Source organism: Artemia franciscana, chromosome 1, assembly GCF_032884065.1.
Source record: "Artemia franciscana chromosome 1, ASM3288406v1, whole genome shotgun sequence".
NCBI lineage: Eukaryota > Metazoa > Arthropoda > Branchiopoda > Anostraca > Artemiidae > Artemia > Artemia franciscana.
The window spans coordinates 12,403,307-12,420,450 of record NC_088863.1 but is presented as its reverse complement, the minus strand read 5'-3'; the positions used below and the strand labels follow the sequence as shown (position 1 = coordinate 12,420,450).

The following is a 17,144-nucleotide window of genomic DNA, read 5'->3' as shown; positions in this document are numbered from 1 at the left end:
ACGCGTTGAGTTTAAAATCAACGCGTCCAAAAACAAATAAACGGTTACAACATACATGATCGAGAAGGAGAGTGTAGTCCCATGAGTACCCTACGATGCACTCATCTCCGCTTTTTTAACACGTTCCTGCAACCCAAGAGGGAAGATGTACTGGCGGAAGTAGGATATCATAAAGACTGGATGTTTGGGGGAAATCTTCTTCAAACCATTTTATTCGCTTATTGTTAAGTGTTACTTCCAGGGAAAGGCTACTCCCCTAGGAGCGCTACATCCATGGAGCAAGAATAGCGAGAAAAATGCGCTGTTAATACAGTTTCCATTAGATTATTCTTATCAAAAGTAGGTAACTATGAGACAAATATTAGCTTTGTTAGTGATGCAATGCAGCAAGTTTTCATTATTACTAGTAGCAGGATCAACCAATTAAGTCGTAAAGCCATGAAGAGACTCTTGTAAAGATTTTTCTCTCTAAAATACAGCTCTTTTCTCATGAAAAAGAGATATCCAAAACGATTGAACTCGCTTAGTTTGAGCACTAGAAATCGATTTTTTTGCAAGAAATATATCATTCTTTTACATCGCTCTAACTAAGTCAGTAAAAACTCTCCACTTAGATAAATGTGTAATGTAAATGTGCATTTTATAGGTTCTTAGTATATGTCTTTTTATTTTATTATTTTTTAGACCTCCTTTTGTTTAGTTTACAAGGCAGGTTGTAAAGCAGCAAGCATCTCAATTTTGAATCACCTTCATTTGTTAATTTGTCTATTTATATGTGAATAGAGAACAGTTTCTATTAATGGAAGATTTTCAAGTCAGAACAATAATAAAACAGAGAAAAATAAAAAGAAAGATTACTGAAAAAGTCATGAAGGAATCAATTTCTACCTCGACATCTATCTTATTTCTTCGAGACAATCCTAGAATCAGCCTGATATCAAATGAATATTTTAATCGTCAGAATCGTGATTCAGGAATACTTCAACTTCCCATAAATTTCCAAGCCCCCTCCCCCCCCCCCCTCTCACCACTACCGCATTTCCACTGGGTAAAGACAAGTGAAAGTCAAAGATGTAAAAAAGAAATTAAAAATAGTGTTTTTTTTAAAGCTTTTTCTGGAGTAAGATCGATCGTCTCCTGAATCCCTTTCAAGTCTATAAGGCTTAATACAAAAAAAAGGCTCAGCTTTTAGCAATAAACATTTTAACGATGCTATCTTTAATATGTCCACTTAGCATAGGCTAGCAATTTTAATCCATTTCTGAGCAGGGCCTATCTTTGTTTTTCTTATAATTTTAATTTTTATTTGTAAATCATAATTTTGTTTATAATTTTTAATCCTAATTTAGTCCATATTTTTATTTATAAATCTCCTACTTGCTTGTTCTTTTCCTAAAGGATTTTTATGGCACTTGGTATTATCCAAGTGACAAATAGCAATCGCCAATTCTGTCGGTCCCGGTTTTGCTACTTTAGGCTACTTTTAGACGATGAGATTTGGCAAGCGTATCAGGGACCAGACCAGATTAAATTAGAAATAGTCGTTTTCCCAATTTGACCATTTGGGGGAGGGGGAGTGGGGGGCCGGTTAATTCGCAAAAAATAGAAAAAATGATGTATTTTTAACTTATGAGCGGGAGATTGGATCTTAATGAAATTTGATGTTTGGAATGATATTGTGTCTCAGAGCTTTTATTTTAAATCCCGGCCGGATCTGATCACACTGGGGGGAGTTGGAGGGGGGAAACCTAAAGTCGCGGTTTTGCTACTTTAGGCACTTCCAGGTAAGCTAGGACGATGAAATTTGGCAGGCGTATCAGGGACCGGACCAGATTAAACTAGAAATAGTTGTTTTCCCGATTTGACCATCTGGGAGGGGAGAGTGGGGGGCCGATTAATTCGGAAAAAATAGAAAAAATGAGGTATTTTTAATTTTTGAGCGGGTGATTGGATCTTAATGAAATTTGATGTTTGGAATGATATTGTGTCTTAGAGCTCTTATTTCAAATCCAGACCGAACCTGATGACATTGGGGGGAGTTGGAGGGGGGAAAACCTAAAATCTTGGAAAACACTTAGAGTGGAGGGATCGGGATGAAAATTGATGGGAAAAATAAGCACAAGTCCCAGATACATGATTGACATAATCGGAACGGATCCGCTCTCTTTGGGGTAGTTGGGGGGGGGTAATTAGAAAAAATGAGGTATTTTTAACTTACAAACGGGTGATCGGATCTCAATGAAATTTGATGTTTAGAAGCATATCGTGTCTCAGAGCTCTTATTTTAAACCCCGACCGGATCTGGTGACGGGGGCGGTGAGTTGGGTGAAGGAAACCTAAAACTTGGAAAACACTTGGAGTGGAGGGATCGGGATGAAACATGGTGGGAAAAATAAACACTAGTCCTAGATAGACGATTGACATAAACGGAACGGGTCCGCTCTCTTTGGGGTAGTTGGGGGGGTTATTTCTGAAAAATTAGAAAAAATGAGGTATTTTTAACTTACGAACGGGTGATCGGATCTCAATGAAATTTGATATTTAGAAGGATATCGTGGCTCAGAGCTCTTATTTGAAACCCGACCGGATCTGGTGACATTTGGGGGGAGGGGGTTGGGAGGGGGAAACCTAAAACTTGGAAAACACTTAGAGTGGAGGGATCGGGATGAAACCTGGTGGGAAAAATAATCACGAGTCCTAGATACATGATTGACATAACCAGAACGGATCCGCTCTCTTTGGGGTAGTTGGGGGGGGGGGTTAATTCTGAAAAATTAGAACAAGTGCCATAAAAATGAGGTATTTTTAACTTACGAACGGGTGATTGGATCTCCATGAAATTTGATATTTAGAAGGATATCGTGTCTCAAAGCTCTTATTTTAAATCCTGACCGGATAAGGTGAAATTGGGGGAAGTTTGGGGCGGGGAAACCTAAAATGATGGAAAACGCTTAGATTGGAGGGATCTGGCTGAAACTTGGTTGGAAAAATAAGCAGAAGTCTTGAATACGTGATTTACATAATTGGAACGGATCCGCTCAATTGGGGGGGGGGGTAATTCTGAAAAATAAGAAAAAATGACGTATTTTTAACTTACGAAGGAGAGATTAGATCTTCATGGAACTTCATATTTAGAAGGACCTCGTAACTCAGATATCTTATTTTAAATCTCAACCGGATCAAGCATCGTTGGGGGGGCAGTTGGGGGGGGGGGGGGGGGGCAGAAATCTTAGAAAATACTTAAAGCGGTGAGATCGGGATGAAACTGGATGGGAAGAATAGAAACATGTCTAAGATACGTGACTGACATAACTGGACCGGATCTGGTCTCTTTGGTGGAATTGGGGGGGGGGGGGGTAATTTTGAAAATTGAGGTATTTGTAACTTACGAAAGGGTGACAAGATCTTAATGAAATTTGATATTTAGAAGGATCTTGTGCTTTAAAGTTCTAATTTCAAATTCCGACCAGATCCTGTGACATTCGGGGGAGTTGGAGGGGGAAACCGGAATTCTTGGAAAACATGAAAATTGGGGTATTTTTATCTTACGAATAGATGAATGGATCAAAATGAAATTCGATTTTAGAAGGAATTCATGTCTCAGAGCTCTTATTTCAAATCCCGACCAGATCTTTGGACATTGGCGGGAGTTGAGGAATCGGGATGAAGCTTGGTGGATAGAATAAATAAATGTCCTTGATACGTGATTGACAGAATCGTACTGGATTCGCTCTCTTTGGGGGAGTTGGGGGGAGGGGTTCAGTGATTTGGCGAGTTCGGTGCTTCTGGACGTGCTAGGGCGATGAAAATTGGTAGGCGTGTCAGGGAGCTGCACAATTTGACTTGATAAAGTCGTCTTCCCAGATTTGACTATCTGGGGGGCTAAAGGGAGAGGAAAAATTTGAAAAAATCAGGTATTTATAACTTACGAGTGGGTGATCGGATCTTAATGAATTTTGATATTTAGAAGGACATTGTGACTCAGAGCTCTTATTTTAAATCTTGACCGGCATTAAGCCTCTTATTTCCCTTTTTAAATCAATCTATTGATTCATAGAATTTTGTTAGAGTTCATACCATATGATCTCTTGGCTCTTAGCTCTTCTCGTCTCGTCACAAGTGCCATATGAGCTCTTAGCTCTTGTTTGTTTTTCCGATTCACCGACTCTTTGTTATTACAAAATTCCGCTCATTTACAACGCTGTTAAAAAGAATAAGGTTAGTAGCGTTAAAAAAAGAAGAAAAGAAAAGTAACGTTAGTTTAAAGTAGCGATAAAAGGATAGTATTGCTTAAATAGCACTTTCACTCCAAATGTGGTAACCCTGAGGACGTTCTACGGTCAAAAATTCTGCTCATTTGCTACACTGTTAAAAAAATAAGGATAGTAACATTTAAAAAAACGTTAGTTTAAAGTAACGTAAAAAAGGGATAGTAGTGCTTAAATAGCACTTTCGCTCTACAGGTGGTAACCCTGAGGACATTCTACAGTGCTACACATAATGAAATGATACTAAAATAGCATTTTCATGCTACAGATGGCAACCCTGGTGTCAAGTAGACTCGAGCTCTACACTGAATCTTGAGCTATGTAACCTTCTGTCACATTATGTACAACTCGTTACAGTAGTAACAAAATGAGATTTCCCCATGAGCAATCACTAAAGCTTAAAAAATAATATAAAATATAATTAAATATAAAATATAAAATGATAAAAAATAATTTGAAGCTTAATTTCCGTTTATATTTTTAATATTGAATAGTTTGCATATGATGATTGTGATGATTTCGGACGATGATTATGATGTTTTAAGAATTTTATGCCCGCCTAGCATGAGCCTGTTTAAGGGTAAAATTTTAATTAACGTGACGTAACTTAACCACTAAACAAAGAAAATTACATCATAGTGTGAAATACTAATAAGGCTTTGTGCCCTCACTTAAAAACTAGAGGAAACTATTTCACAGTAGCGGGTCGTAAAGTAAATCGGGAATAAATCATCGATACTTTAACCACCAGACGTAAAAAGGAAAAAGAAAATGAAAATAACTGTTTTCAAACAGTTCGTGGTAACGAACTGTAGTAAGGAGCGACCCGGCTCAATAGTAACCAAAACTCTAAAAGATGGAATTTTGATACCATTAGCTACATCAAAAGAATCGCATTTTAATGCTGGTTTTAAATATTTAAGTTTCATCAAGTTTAGTCTTACCCATCAAAAGTTACGAGCCTGAGAAAATTTGCGTTATTTTAGAAAATAGGGGGAAACGCCCCCTAAAAGTCATAGAATCTTAACGAAAATCACACCATCAGATTCAGCGTATCAGAGAACCCTACTGTAGAAGTTTCGAGCTCCTATCTACAAAAATGTGGAATTTTGCATTTTTTGCCAGAAGGCAGATCACGGATGCGTGTTTATTTGTTTTTTTGTTTTTTTTTTCCCCCAGGGGTGATCGTATCGACCCAGTTGTCCTAGAATGTTGCAAGAGGGCTCATTCTAACGGAAATGAAAAGTTCTAGTGCCCTTTTTAAGTGACCAAAAAAATTGGAGGGCACCTAGGCCCCCTCCCACGCTTATTATTTTCCCAAAGTCAACGGATCAAAATTCTGAGATAGCCATTTTATTCAGCGTAGTCGAAAAACCTTATAACTATGTCTTTGGGGACGACTTACTCCCCCACAGTCCCCGTGGGAGGGGCAACAAGTTACAAACTTTGACCTGTGCTTACATATAGTAATGGTTATTGGGAAGTATACAGGCGTTTTCAGGAGGATTTTTTTGGTTTGGGGGAGGGGTTGAGAAGAGGGGGATATGCTAGGGGAACTTTCCTTCGAGAATTTGTAATGGGAGAAGAAAATTTCCATGAAGGGAGAGCAGGATTTACTAGCATTATTTAAAAAAAACAATTAAAAAATAAAAGTGAAAAAGCTTTTTCAGCTGGAAGTAAGGAACAGCAATAAAACTTAAAACAAACAGAAATTATTACCCATATGAGGGGCTCACCTCCTTCTAATACCTCGCTCTTTACGCTAAAGTATTTTCGGTAATTTCAACTACTTATTCTACGGCTTTTGTGATTCAGGGGGTCATTCTTAATGAATTGGGATAAAATTTAAGCTTTAGTGTAAAGAGCGAGGTACTGACGATGGGGCGAATCCCCTCATATATGTAATAAAAACATGAGAATACAAAAGTTCTTTACGTAAGCTAATTTATAAGTTACGTAAATCTTTTACCAATAAAAAGATTCGTAAAAAATTAAAAGTTCTAGTTGCCTTTTTAATTAACCAAAAAATCGGGGGGCAACTAGGCTTCGTCCCCCGCTCTTTTTTTCTCAAAATCATTCGATCAAAATTATGAGAAAGCCATTGATCCAAAAAAAAAATATGCAAATTTCGTTTTGATTATTCCTCTGCGGAGAGCCAAAATCAAAACATGCATTGATTCAAAAACGTTCAGAAATTAAATAAAAAAAAACAAGTTTTTTCAACTGAAAGTAAGGAGTGACATCAAAACTTAAAACGCACAGAAATTACTTCGTATATGAAAGAGGCTGCTTCCTCATCAACGCCCCGCTCTTTACGCTAAAGTTTTTTACTGTTTTAGAAAGAAGAATTGAGAGAAAGAGTCAAACTTTAGCGTAAAGAGCGGGGCGTTGATGAGGAAGCAGCCTCTTTCATATACGAAGTAATTTCTGTGCGTTTTAAGTTTTGATGTCACTCCTTACTTTCAGTTGAAAAAACTTGTTTTTTTTTATTTAATAAACTACACAAAACTACGACATAGGTTTGCTTGGTCAACGAGCAATATTCAACACCACCTTGCTCACTTTTGTCACTGGTTACTTTTGCAATACCTTCAATTTGTCTATGGAATTAAATTAAAAAAATATATTTTTCAATTGAAAGCAAGAAGCAACATTAAAAATTAAAACGAATAGATATCACTCCGTATGGGAGCGGGTTCATCCCTCCTCAATACCTTATTTTCACGCAAAAGTATTTTATAATTTTAAGAACAATATCTTATTCTAATCAAACGGCCCTTGCGTTTCAGGAGTCGTTCTTAAAGAACTGGGACAAAAAGTCAAACTTTGAGGGGACAGCCTCCCCCTCAAGCATGAAATTATTTCTGCTCGTTTTAAGTTTTAATGTTGCTCCTTATTTTCAGTTGAAAAGACCCAATGGAAAATAACGCCAAAAAATACAGCTTCCCTGTTCAAATCATGTCGGATTTCCCCTCCGTTGAAAATTTTTAATGGAAATAGCCGCACCACCAGTGGGAAGTTGCTCCCGCAGGAAATTCCTTCATGAAAAATTCCCGCACTCATGAAAAAAACCTCCAGACAACTCCAATCCCCCTGAAAAATTACCCCAGGATATCCCCGCCAGTTATATTTAGTGTGCAAAGACAAAGAAGAACCAATAAAAAGAATCCCCTCCTCCCCACAGTAAAATTTCTCATTGAAAATTCCCCCCATAAACTTCCCTTTCCACACCATAAAAATCCCCCTACACAAAAAATGTTTACACTTCCTAATAACTAATACTGTATGTAAACAATAGGTAAATTTTGCAACTTACAGCCCTCTCCCCACGGGCTGTGGGGGTTATCTTATCCCCAAAGTCACAGTTATTGGACCTTTCAGCTATGCTGAACAAAATTGCTATCTCATAAGTTTGACCGAACAACTTTGGGCAAAAATGTTCTTGCGAGGGGGAGGCGCTAGCTATAGGGCCGAATTTAAAGCTTTGATGCTTCTAGGCTCAAACGTTTTTGCCACTCCGCTTCTGCGAGATTTTCGGGGAAATCCCCGAAAATCCGGGATAGTGGAAGCACTGAACAGAACGTAACTGATGAGCCAAAAGTAACGAAACAAAGAGATGATACCAAACTCTCAGCTGTCATTATTGGGAGACATTTGAAAGTTTATAAGTGCCCACAGAATTCCTGTATTGTTTTAAAATTATTTTTTTGTGAATAGGCAGCGCGGCGGCGGAGTGTACCTGGCACTTTGATGATTAATCACATCAATTCAGTTTTTGTTGAGACAAAAATCTCTCAGTGACAATTTATCGCACCCCCTGGCATTGTGCACCCCTGGGCCCAAGCCTAGTGGGCCTATTGGGAAATCATGGCCTGGCCATGATAGCAATATCGTCGGGGAAGTTAAAATCGGTTGGATTTTTTTCCACATGCAGGCCATTACTTGAGCGTTTGTGTTTTGATTTCCCCCCTAAACGAGCCCTCTCCCGATCTTCTAGGATCACTCTCAACATGTGACGAGCTTCCCAATCTTCACACGTGACGAGCTGCTTTGCTCCTTACTTACAATTCGTTACTACGAATTATTTGACCAGGGCTCAATAAAAGCTTGTGAAAGTAAAATATCAGAGGAGGAACCTATTATACTTCGCATCACCTATTTTATTTGATCATAAGAGTTTACCTAGTTCATTATTTAAGAAAAAAAGTCTGACAATATGGACACAGGGATTAATAATAAAAAAAAAAAAACACAAAACATTTTAACCAGAAATTATTTTATGACAGTTCAGCAATAATTCACAAAAGAAAAGCGAAATGTGAAAAAAATATACAAAATCGTAAAACACTAAAATTTCGAGTGCACGGCCAAATTTTTAGCTTATTCCCACGCAGAAAATTCCCTCCCCCTTGAGTAAAATTCTTGGCCTACTTGACTTAAGTCTCCTGCCGGGCACTGCTTCTTTTTTTTAGTAAAATTCACCAAAACAGAAAAATCCTCTTCCACGGAAAATTACCCTTCTTCGGGAATCGCGTCCAAGAATCCCTGTCTCCTGTACAGGTGCCAGATAAGATATAATATCGCACACGACTCATCTAAACATGTTCAAATAACTTACTTTACAGCTAACCATGTGGTGGCTAACTATGCTAACTATGGTGGCTAGTGTCTTCCCGCCATTTTTACAAGTTCATCCTTTCTGATACTATGGACGAAAGAGTTCATAGATAGCATATCTGTCAACCTGTTAACACCTGCCATCATCAAGGTTGCTACCCTTAGTGATTTACCACTACTTCTAGTAATTTTTATATTGCCTAAACAAAAAAGATACTTAATCAGCACAAAAATCACCAGATTATTGGAGAAACCCACTAGATCAACCACAAAATCACTAAAACCTAGTGATTTTATTCTCACCGGTTGGCAACCCTGGTCATAATCCTCAGCTATATTACTCCACTACGTTAAAACTTTTTTCTTTAATCATTCTTCTTTTTTGTGGATTTTTTTAAACACTACCTGCTGAACACATAATTTCTTCAAGGGCAGCAAGTCAGAAACCGAACTCAGGGAAACTTGTGAAATATCTTACCTAATTCGATTTTTGCGACGGTATCTCTAATTAGAAACGAAAAATGGAAAATGTTCTCTACGGATCTCGCAAAGGACTTCGGGTCAAGAAGAAACTCAAAATAATTGACAGGTCGGTTGACTTTTTTCAAATTCTTGAAAATATGCTTAACATACTCTTCTGTGGTCTTGGCTGTACTCGTTCCACCTAAAGTCTTAAAAAAAAACATCAATAAACACAAGTTTAATTTCTTGTATTCCAACGGTAAATCTTTACTATCACGCCAGCAAAAATGTGAAAAATACAAGAGTTAGCACAGGAAAAAAGAAAAATTATTTTGGAGAGCACAAAATGAAGTTTTGTTGTGAGTGACGGGGCCACTTTTTATAACATAATTCACTACATCGGACTCAACATGCTACTAATCTTCAATCACCAACTTTATTTTAGTGTTTTTAACTTTAAATTTTTGAACTTTACAATTTAATTTTCATTTTTTGGTTATTTTCATTCTTATTTCATTACTATTATTATTTTAATTTTAATTAAGATGTCTATTATTTTGATCTTTTAACTTATTAATCTTTAAACATAGTTTTGAAGTTCGTTGTTTTTTGCTGCTCAGTATAGCCAATATAACAAAACAATATAATGCTACTTCTTGGAATGGTGCACAGAGGGAGGCTTTGAATAAACTAGGATGGAATAGGAGCGTGCGTAGCCATGTTGACCTTATGTGGCTTGGTGCTGTGGTGAGTTGTTAGAAGTAGTAGTAATATAACATTAATGACACAAAATATCATAAAGAGATTTCTGTAATTAGACTATCAGGTAGAAAAGAAAAGACAGGGAAGTTGTATCTGAAATATTCGAAGGACTGTTGTTATAATAGTTATACCAGTTCTGAAAAATATACTTCTGACAAAGGTAGGGCAGCTTTGTCTATCACAGAGACCATCTGTCTTGGCTTTACTCTATTAAGCCATGGCTCTCAAGTTTTTATTCATTTCCATCAAGTTGATTTTACTCTCAAATTAATTCAAGAAATCACCAGACAACGGACTCGGCTTATCGATTCTTCTCTTAGAGCAGTTTTAATTGGGATGTAATTAAACCGGGGTATCAAGAGACGCGTTCTCATCAAGATCAAGGAGCGTCGACTGAACCAGTTGGGCCAAGTCTTACGGAGGCCAACAGAGTACATGCCTCGCCAAATGCTCCTAGCTGAGCCCCTTAGCTCATGGAAGAAACACCAAGGAGGAGAGCGGAAACGCTATTGAAACTTGGTTAAATCCGATCTTGAACCTATTGGGGGGTTCAGAAAGTTCGGTCGAGGGTGTGCAACCCAATGGCTCCCACTTGCAAAGCAGCTGGCAGCATACGGCACTACGTGGTTTAAACCGGTCTCGAAGATCCTTGATGCCGGGGAAGGTGGAAACACCTGATTCCAGCCACAGCTACAAGTAAGTAAGTAATTAAATCAGGAGCGAGTATTAAAATTCAAAAATAGTAATTTTCTAAATGAAACGAACTAAGGATTTTGCTATTATATTATATACGGGAAAGGGTTAGGGTTAGAAGGGGTGAGGGGGTATCCAACCAGTTAAAGATTATTTTAGAGAGCCATGAAATCCGGAAACAGTATTGTGATATAACAGCACCTACGATTGTGGAAGCACGAGGGGATGAAATTTATTTTAAGGCAAGGACTAATAAAGGGGGAATAAAGTGAATAATATCAGCAGGGGGAGGGGACCATTTGGTGACAAGAGAAAGTATCTGGGAAGGGTGAAGTCTAAGATAGCTCTTTGATTTTGCCAAATGTGTGAAGATGGAAAGGATGATTTAATTCATTTTTGGGCTTTTATGAAAAATTAAATGGTCGGAAGGGGGAAATTTTTGGGAGTGGTATACGACGGAGGAACGGTAGAGGTTATACTGAGAGATAAGATGTTTTACAGGGTCTATAGGTGGGTACAATTATGCCACATATGGACCATTGTCTGTAATCTGTTAATAGAGTAAATTGATTTAAAAAGGTTTAAAGAAGTGTCTTTGCTCATAATTCTTGTGCTGTTGTATTTTGTATCAGCTGTAGCACATAAAATTGTATTCAACCGTGGCCTATGGCACATAAAAGCTTCAATAAATATCACATCATGACATATCATATTTTTTCGTTCAGGAGAGGGATAAAATGGACTGTTATCGAAATAGGGGCCAAAATAATTCGTAACGACAAAATCAAAAAACTTAAAGAGTCGGGCATATGGCTATACCCAGGTAGTAGAGAGAGGGGACTTCTATACAATTATACAGAGAGCGAATGTGAAATTGGTAAACGATTATATTAAAAAACTTCAATTTATTTTCTAACTTTGTCGCTTTTAGAGCAAGCTACCCCGGCGTGGCATTTTTAGTCTTTTTTAGGTCTTAAACATAGAAAATATAAATAGAAAACTTTTTTTTTGCGTTGAATGAATGTCACTCGTTCATTCAAATTGGCATGAGGTTTCTGGGGTAATGTGAAGAAAAAGAATTTGAACGGTAATTTTTTTCTTTTTTTTTACAGCATAATTTAACACGGCATTTTAGGCCGTGTTAAAAAATTCAGAAACGTACTCTAGTTATTGGTTCCCATGGCTCGGAAATTCCATATTCAGAACTGTTAGTTAAGTTTTAGTTAATTTTGCTGAGCCAAAGAAGGCTGAACCTGAGTATGGATTTTGGAAAAGACAAAATTTTCTAGTTAACAATAAATACCGTGATATGCTTCCTCAGATTCTATCCCCAAACAACCTCAAAGGGTTGTAGCGGGGCCAGTCCCGAAGCTAATAGACATAGAAACAAAATATATGCGGTATGAAAGAACGTTCGCCCGAGTTTCCTACATATGTATAATACAACCCTTTAATAAATAGTGTATTTATTGTTTTGTTTTGAAACATTTGTTATACTGACTGATTGTATTTCTTGACGCAAACCGCAATCTGAAAATCTCCACGAAAAGATGATTCATTGAAGAGTTGCTTTCAGTTTAACCGCACTCCACCTCATCCCCCTCTTCATGCGTGGATATCAGTCTAGGCTATGTTCAAGACTTGGCTGATTTGGCTGGTTAGTTGGTCAAACATTGGCCCACAAAGCAGACGTAAGTTTTACAGAGACTACAGTGCTACCTGTATCAAAACAAAGACCATTCAGTTTAGTAAGAATAATTTAACACCAACAACGTCAAAATTACTATATTTAATCGCGCATGATATTAATTTCTCTATTCCGTCATTAAATTTTTACAGTTTCATTTGAAGTTCAAAACACAAAGAAAGATTAAATTCAAGGACACATTTGAGCTATTGACGGGATAGGTTCTCGATAGGGCGCAATTTGGAACAGATAGTCTTTGACCTAGGACCAGAGGATCTTTGACCTAGGTGAAGGGGGAAAGCGTTCTTAGTACTCCAAAAACTAGCAAAATATATAGAAAAAAGTAATAACATATTTATAAAGATTTTAGAGCAGTTTTATCGCCCCCTCGCCTTCACCACTCTTCTGGAATAGAATCTTGGCTATATTCATCGCGATGCAAATATCGCACGAAAAAAAAAGTATCCTAAAGACACTCCCAACACAGATACATCCTACCATGAACTGTTTCTAAATCCGTTCCCAACTTGTCCCCATTCTTTGCTTTACCAAATATGAAAAAAACGTTTGTCGCTTTAATACTGATCAAATAAACCGCTAGTTTTCGTTTTTATTTTTTGGCACTGGTGATAACCAAGTTTTAGGTTCGTTTGCTTGTTTTTATATTTTATTTTTTAAACTTTATTAATGTATATATTATTCGATTCTTTTTTTAGTTTTATCAGTTTTTATCTTTTCAACTTGTTAATATTTTGCAGTTTAATTATCTTGACTAAGGAATTGTTTTGGCATAGTTTGTTAGCTTTTTAGTTGTCGTGATTTTTTTATTTCCCTTTTTGCTTATATTGTTTTTATGACTCCGAAATGCAAATTCGGCTCTTCGGGGCTTATGATAGGAATACTTTTTAATATAAATATATTATTTATATATCTATTTGCATGCACAGTAAAGTATCCCATTCATCTAAAGAATGTAAGAAAAGAGTCATTTAAAGAAAATTTACTAAAACGTGATATGACCCCTATTTTGAGAACCATCCGATCCCATCCTAACCTGCTGGCTGAGTGTAGGTGAATATCAATTGCAGGTAAGTTTTCTACAAAAAGCTCTTTAAAGCTTATCAGCTTTTCCAGAACCTGATCTTCTAGGTGCGAGAGAAATGACCATAGAAAAGATTCATAATATTAATTAGAGAAGATAACGTAAACACGCTCTGAGACCACACTGGCTATAAATGACCTATGAGAAAACAAAGAACGATAAAACAAAGAAAACAAAAAGAGAAACCAACGAAGATATTTCTTTTTTAAGATTGGAGACAGCTTATCTGGGGTCTTTGCTGAAATACTAACTTTGTTTCTCTCATTTATTTACTGGCTGAAAATCATCCTTGTTTACTTCTCTCTTTGTTTTATTCATTTTTCATTTCTTCCTTTTGTTCTTTCTTTTTCATTGGAAGAGATAACCAAATACAAACTTGGTATATAATAACTATATAATATTTCCTTTTGATTTTGTTGCTGCACATGTTAAAACACATTATTGGCTGCCTGCAGCGCCTATTTTTAAAATCCTCAAATTTAGGTCAATTTAAATTCAACCCTGGATACAGCCTTGCCGACCAGTAATCCATACCTTTTTTAGTAGCAATCTCTGTAAGCTCTGGTGTCACTTACACAAAGGATGAGTAATCAGGCTGGGTGGATAATTAATCCCGGTATGCTCAAACACGCACTTAGAACTCACCTTTTCAGGTTTTTTCTCCGGAGCAATCGTTTGCTTTTGCCGTTTTCCTCGCTCTTTTACAGGCGGTGTTACAGCGTCCAGTTCAAAAGTTCCAATCATTGATTTTAGGCCATGAGTACGATTTATTATGTGTCCAATACTTCCTGCATATGCAATAAGTTGCTCGTCAGTATAGGTCAAGCTTTCTGATTGCGACAAATTAAGGCTACCACTTATTTTGCTTGCCTATAAGAAACAAAAGAATCTTAAAATAAGAAATAAAAAAGTTAGTCAGTATGCTCAAATCAAGGTCAATGTGAAAAGTCTGAATGTGGTAAAATGGAGACTGTCAGTTATATTGTTTACCCTATTTGCTAGGACATGAGTATATTATTTTTAACGAGTTATGACTGATTTTTTCTTCCTAGTGATATTTTTCCATCCTTTGTGGCCTGTGGACTTTTAAGGCCGCATTGTCTTTAAAAGTTGAATTGCAAAGGCTCAGAATCTGGACTTTTTCCTTGCATTGTAACCAGTGGGCTTCTAAGGTCACATTGTCTTTAAACGTTAAATCGCCATGACTCATAATCTGGATTACTATGCCTTGTGGTGTATCATTAGATTTGAAGATTGGTTTCCCTTTCAAGTAATATTTTCCTTGCATTGCGGCCTGTGGACTTCTAAGACTGAATTGTCTTTAAATGTTGAATTGCAGTGGCTCAGATTCTGGATTGTTACGCCTGGTGATGTATCATTACATCTGAAGATTGATAATTTCTGCCTAGTGATATTTTCATTGTATTACGGCCTGTGGACTTCTAAGACTGAATTGTCTTTAAATGTTGAATTGCAGTGGCTCAGATTCTGGATTGTTACGCCTGGTGGTGTATCATTACATCTGAAGATTGATAGTTTCTGCCTAGTGATATTTTCATTGTATTACGGCCTGTGGACTTCGAAGGCCGCACTGAAATCATTAGCATCAAATTTTTTCTGTATCCAATTTGAAGATGAATAAAATGATAGATTAGATCAAGCTTTTTTTTCTTTTTTTTTCTTCTTATACTTAGCTTTAAGTACCAAGGACACTAAAAATAAAAGCCGTTTTTTTAATTGATTAAGTGAAAACATACACAACAATATGTGTCTTCAAAATTAGAAAACCCAGGGGACTCAATTTTTGTTGGAAAGATTTCCATACGGAGTTAGGTGGTTTTACACTCAGCTGGCGCCAAGTTTGAGAATAATGAACGTGCGTGAAAAATCAGCAGAAAATGAGCGAAAAATATACATCATCTTGGAGCTCTAGAAGTTCACCAACACTGCCATAAATTTATGCTATTCACAAAATTTTTATATCATCATTATTTTTATATTATTATATTTTGGATATTATCATTATAATATGGATATTATATATGAATATTATTAACATTATTCAAGACTAATAGCTTCAAATTATTATTTAATTGACTTTAAAAAAATCATTAACCAACTATATTATGCTATTTGTTATATTTACTCCTTAGTTGACTAATAAGACATCAATAGAATCCTTATTTTCTTCTGATGTAAAAATGTCACTTTTATCACTTGATTTATAGATATAGCTACTAATATATATTTGTTGAATAGCCCTACTGAACATAATAGCTATTTTACCCAATTGATCCTTGTATAGATCGACGATAAGCTACAGCTAAATTAACTGGTTAAAATGTTCGGTTGAGCTTGTTTGTAAACAAGAATACCTTCTGCTTGCCTCTTTTCACGAATCCGGTGCCCCTGCGCAAGAGTAATTTAGCATTTCTTTCTATTGTACCGCAATGTTAATTATGCAAGCTGCATCAGCGAGGGAAGGTTCTAAAAAGTTTCTGACCCAGTCTTTTCTGTCTCTTCATACAAAGATTACAAACAAACAAAAAACAGTAAAATTTGTAGCCGTTTTAGCTATGGTACAAACAGTAGGATTAACTAACTTTGGTTTCGTTTTGTTGGAAAATCATATGAAAACATTCCAAGACGGTCAAGCATATACCAAAAATAAGACACAGCGGCATGCTCAAATCATTAAAGACGATGAGAACAACGCTCGAATTGGCTCTAAAAACGCACCAGAAACCATTTGCAAAAAACCGTTCACCGGTACATATAGTTTTATTATAGGGGGGCAATTTTTGGACGGAGAAAAAGTGAGGAGGAGGTAAGTTCGAACAAACGAAGAAAAAATGGGATGAATAACAAGAATATCCCGTTTGTAACCAAGAATATCGTCTGCATGCTTCTTTTCACGATTCAATCATGACAACAATAGACAGAATTTACGCAACAAAAACTTGTTTTTGAGTTGTATGCTTTATTTTGTATATGGTTGTATATTAGTAATTGTATTTTTATGTTTTATTTGTATATCCTAAATTGTATTTGTATATTGTATATACTAGTAGGTGTACATTAAATGAAAATTGTAGAATACGCCACATACACAAATACACTATAAGCTTGAAAGTTTTGGTAAAACTTAACTCCTTCTCACAGAGTCCCCACTTAATGATTATTATAATTACTAATATAATTATGATTAATAATAATTATTAAAATTATTGAGCCAGAGAATTGAAATAGCCTTTTTAGTAATAAAAAGGTTTTATATTTGAGGTTTTAAACTTAAAACAATGATTAAATAGTAAAATTGAATTATTATTATTTTCTCTTGACACATGCCTACAGGAAAACGCTATTGCGTTTTTCTGTTAATTTTCTGTAAAACTTTTTTAATTTTTTTTACTTAGAATTAGTTCTTTAATATATTATAAATTCCTATCACAAATTTCGATAACACCTATAACTAAAATCTACCTACTCAGTTAGTCGAGAGGTTATAAAACAAAAACATCGTCAGGATTTACCAAGAAAATTATGAAAAAAG

At 36.2% G+C, this 17,144-nt stretch overlaps 1 protein-coding gene across 1 annotated transcript in view; it reads right to left on the bottom strand.

The window, feature by feature from the left end:
* The window catches only part of LOC136025764 (non-structural maintenance of chromosomes element 4 homolog A-like), a 37,853-nt gene that overhangs the window by 4,962 nt on the left and 15,747 nt on the right, over positions 1 to 17,144 (bottom strand). The window contains exons 5-6 of the mRNA XM_065701753.1: positions 14,237 to 14,461; positions 9,364 to 9,556 (exon numbers count right to left, since the gene is read on the bottom strand). Coding sequence (XP_065557825.1) covers positions 9,364 to 9,556; positions 14,237 to 14,461 — 418 coding nt within the window. The remainder of the gene's footprint in view (positions 1 to 9,363; positions 9,557 to 14,236; positions 14,462 to 17,144) is intronic.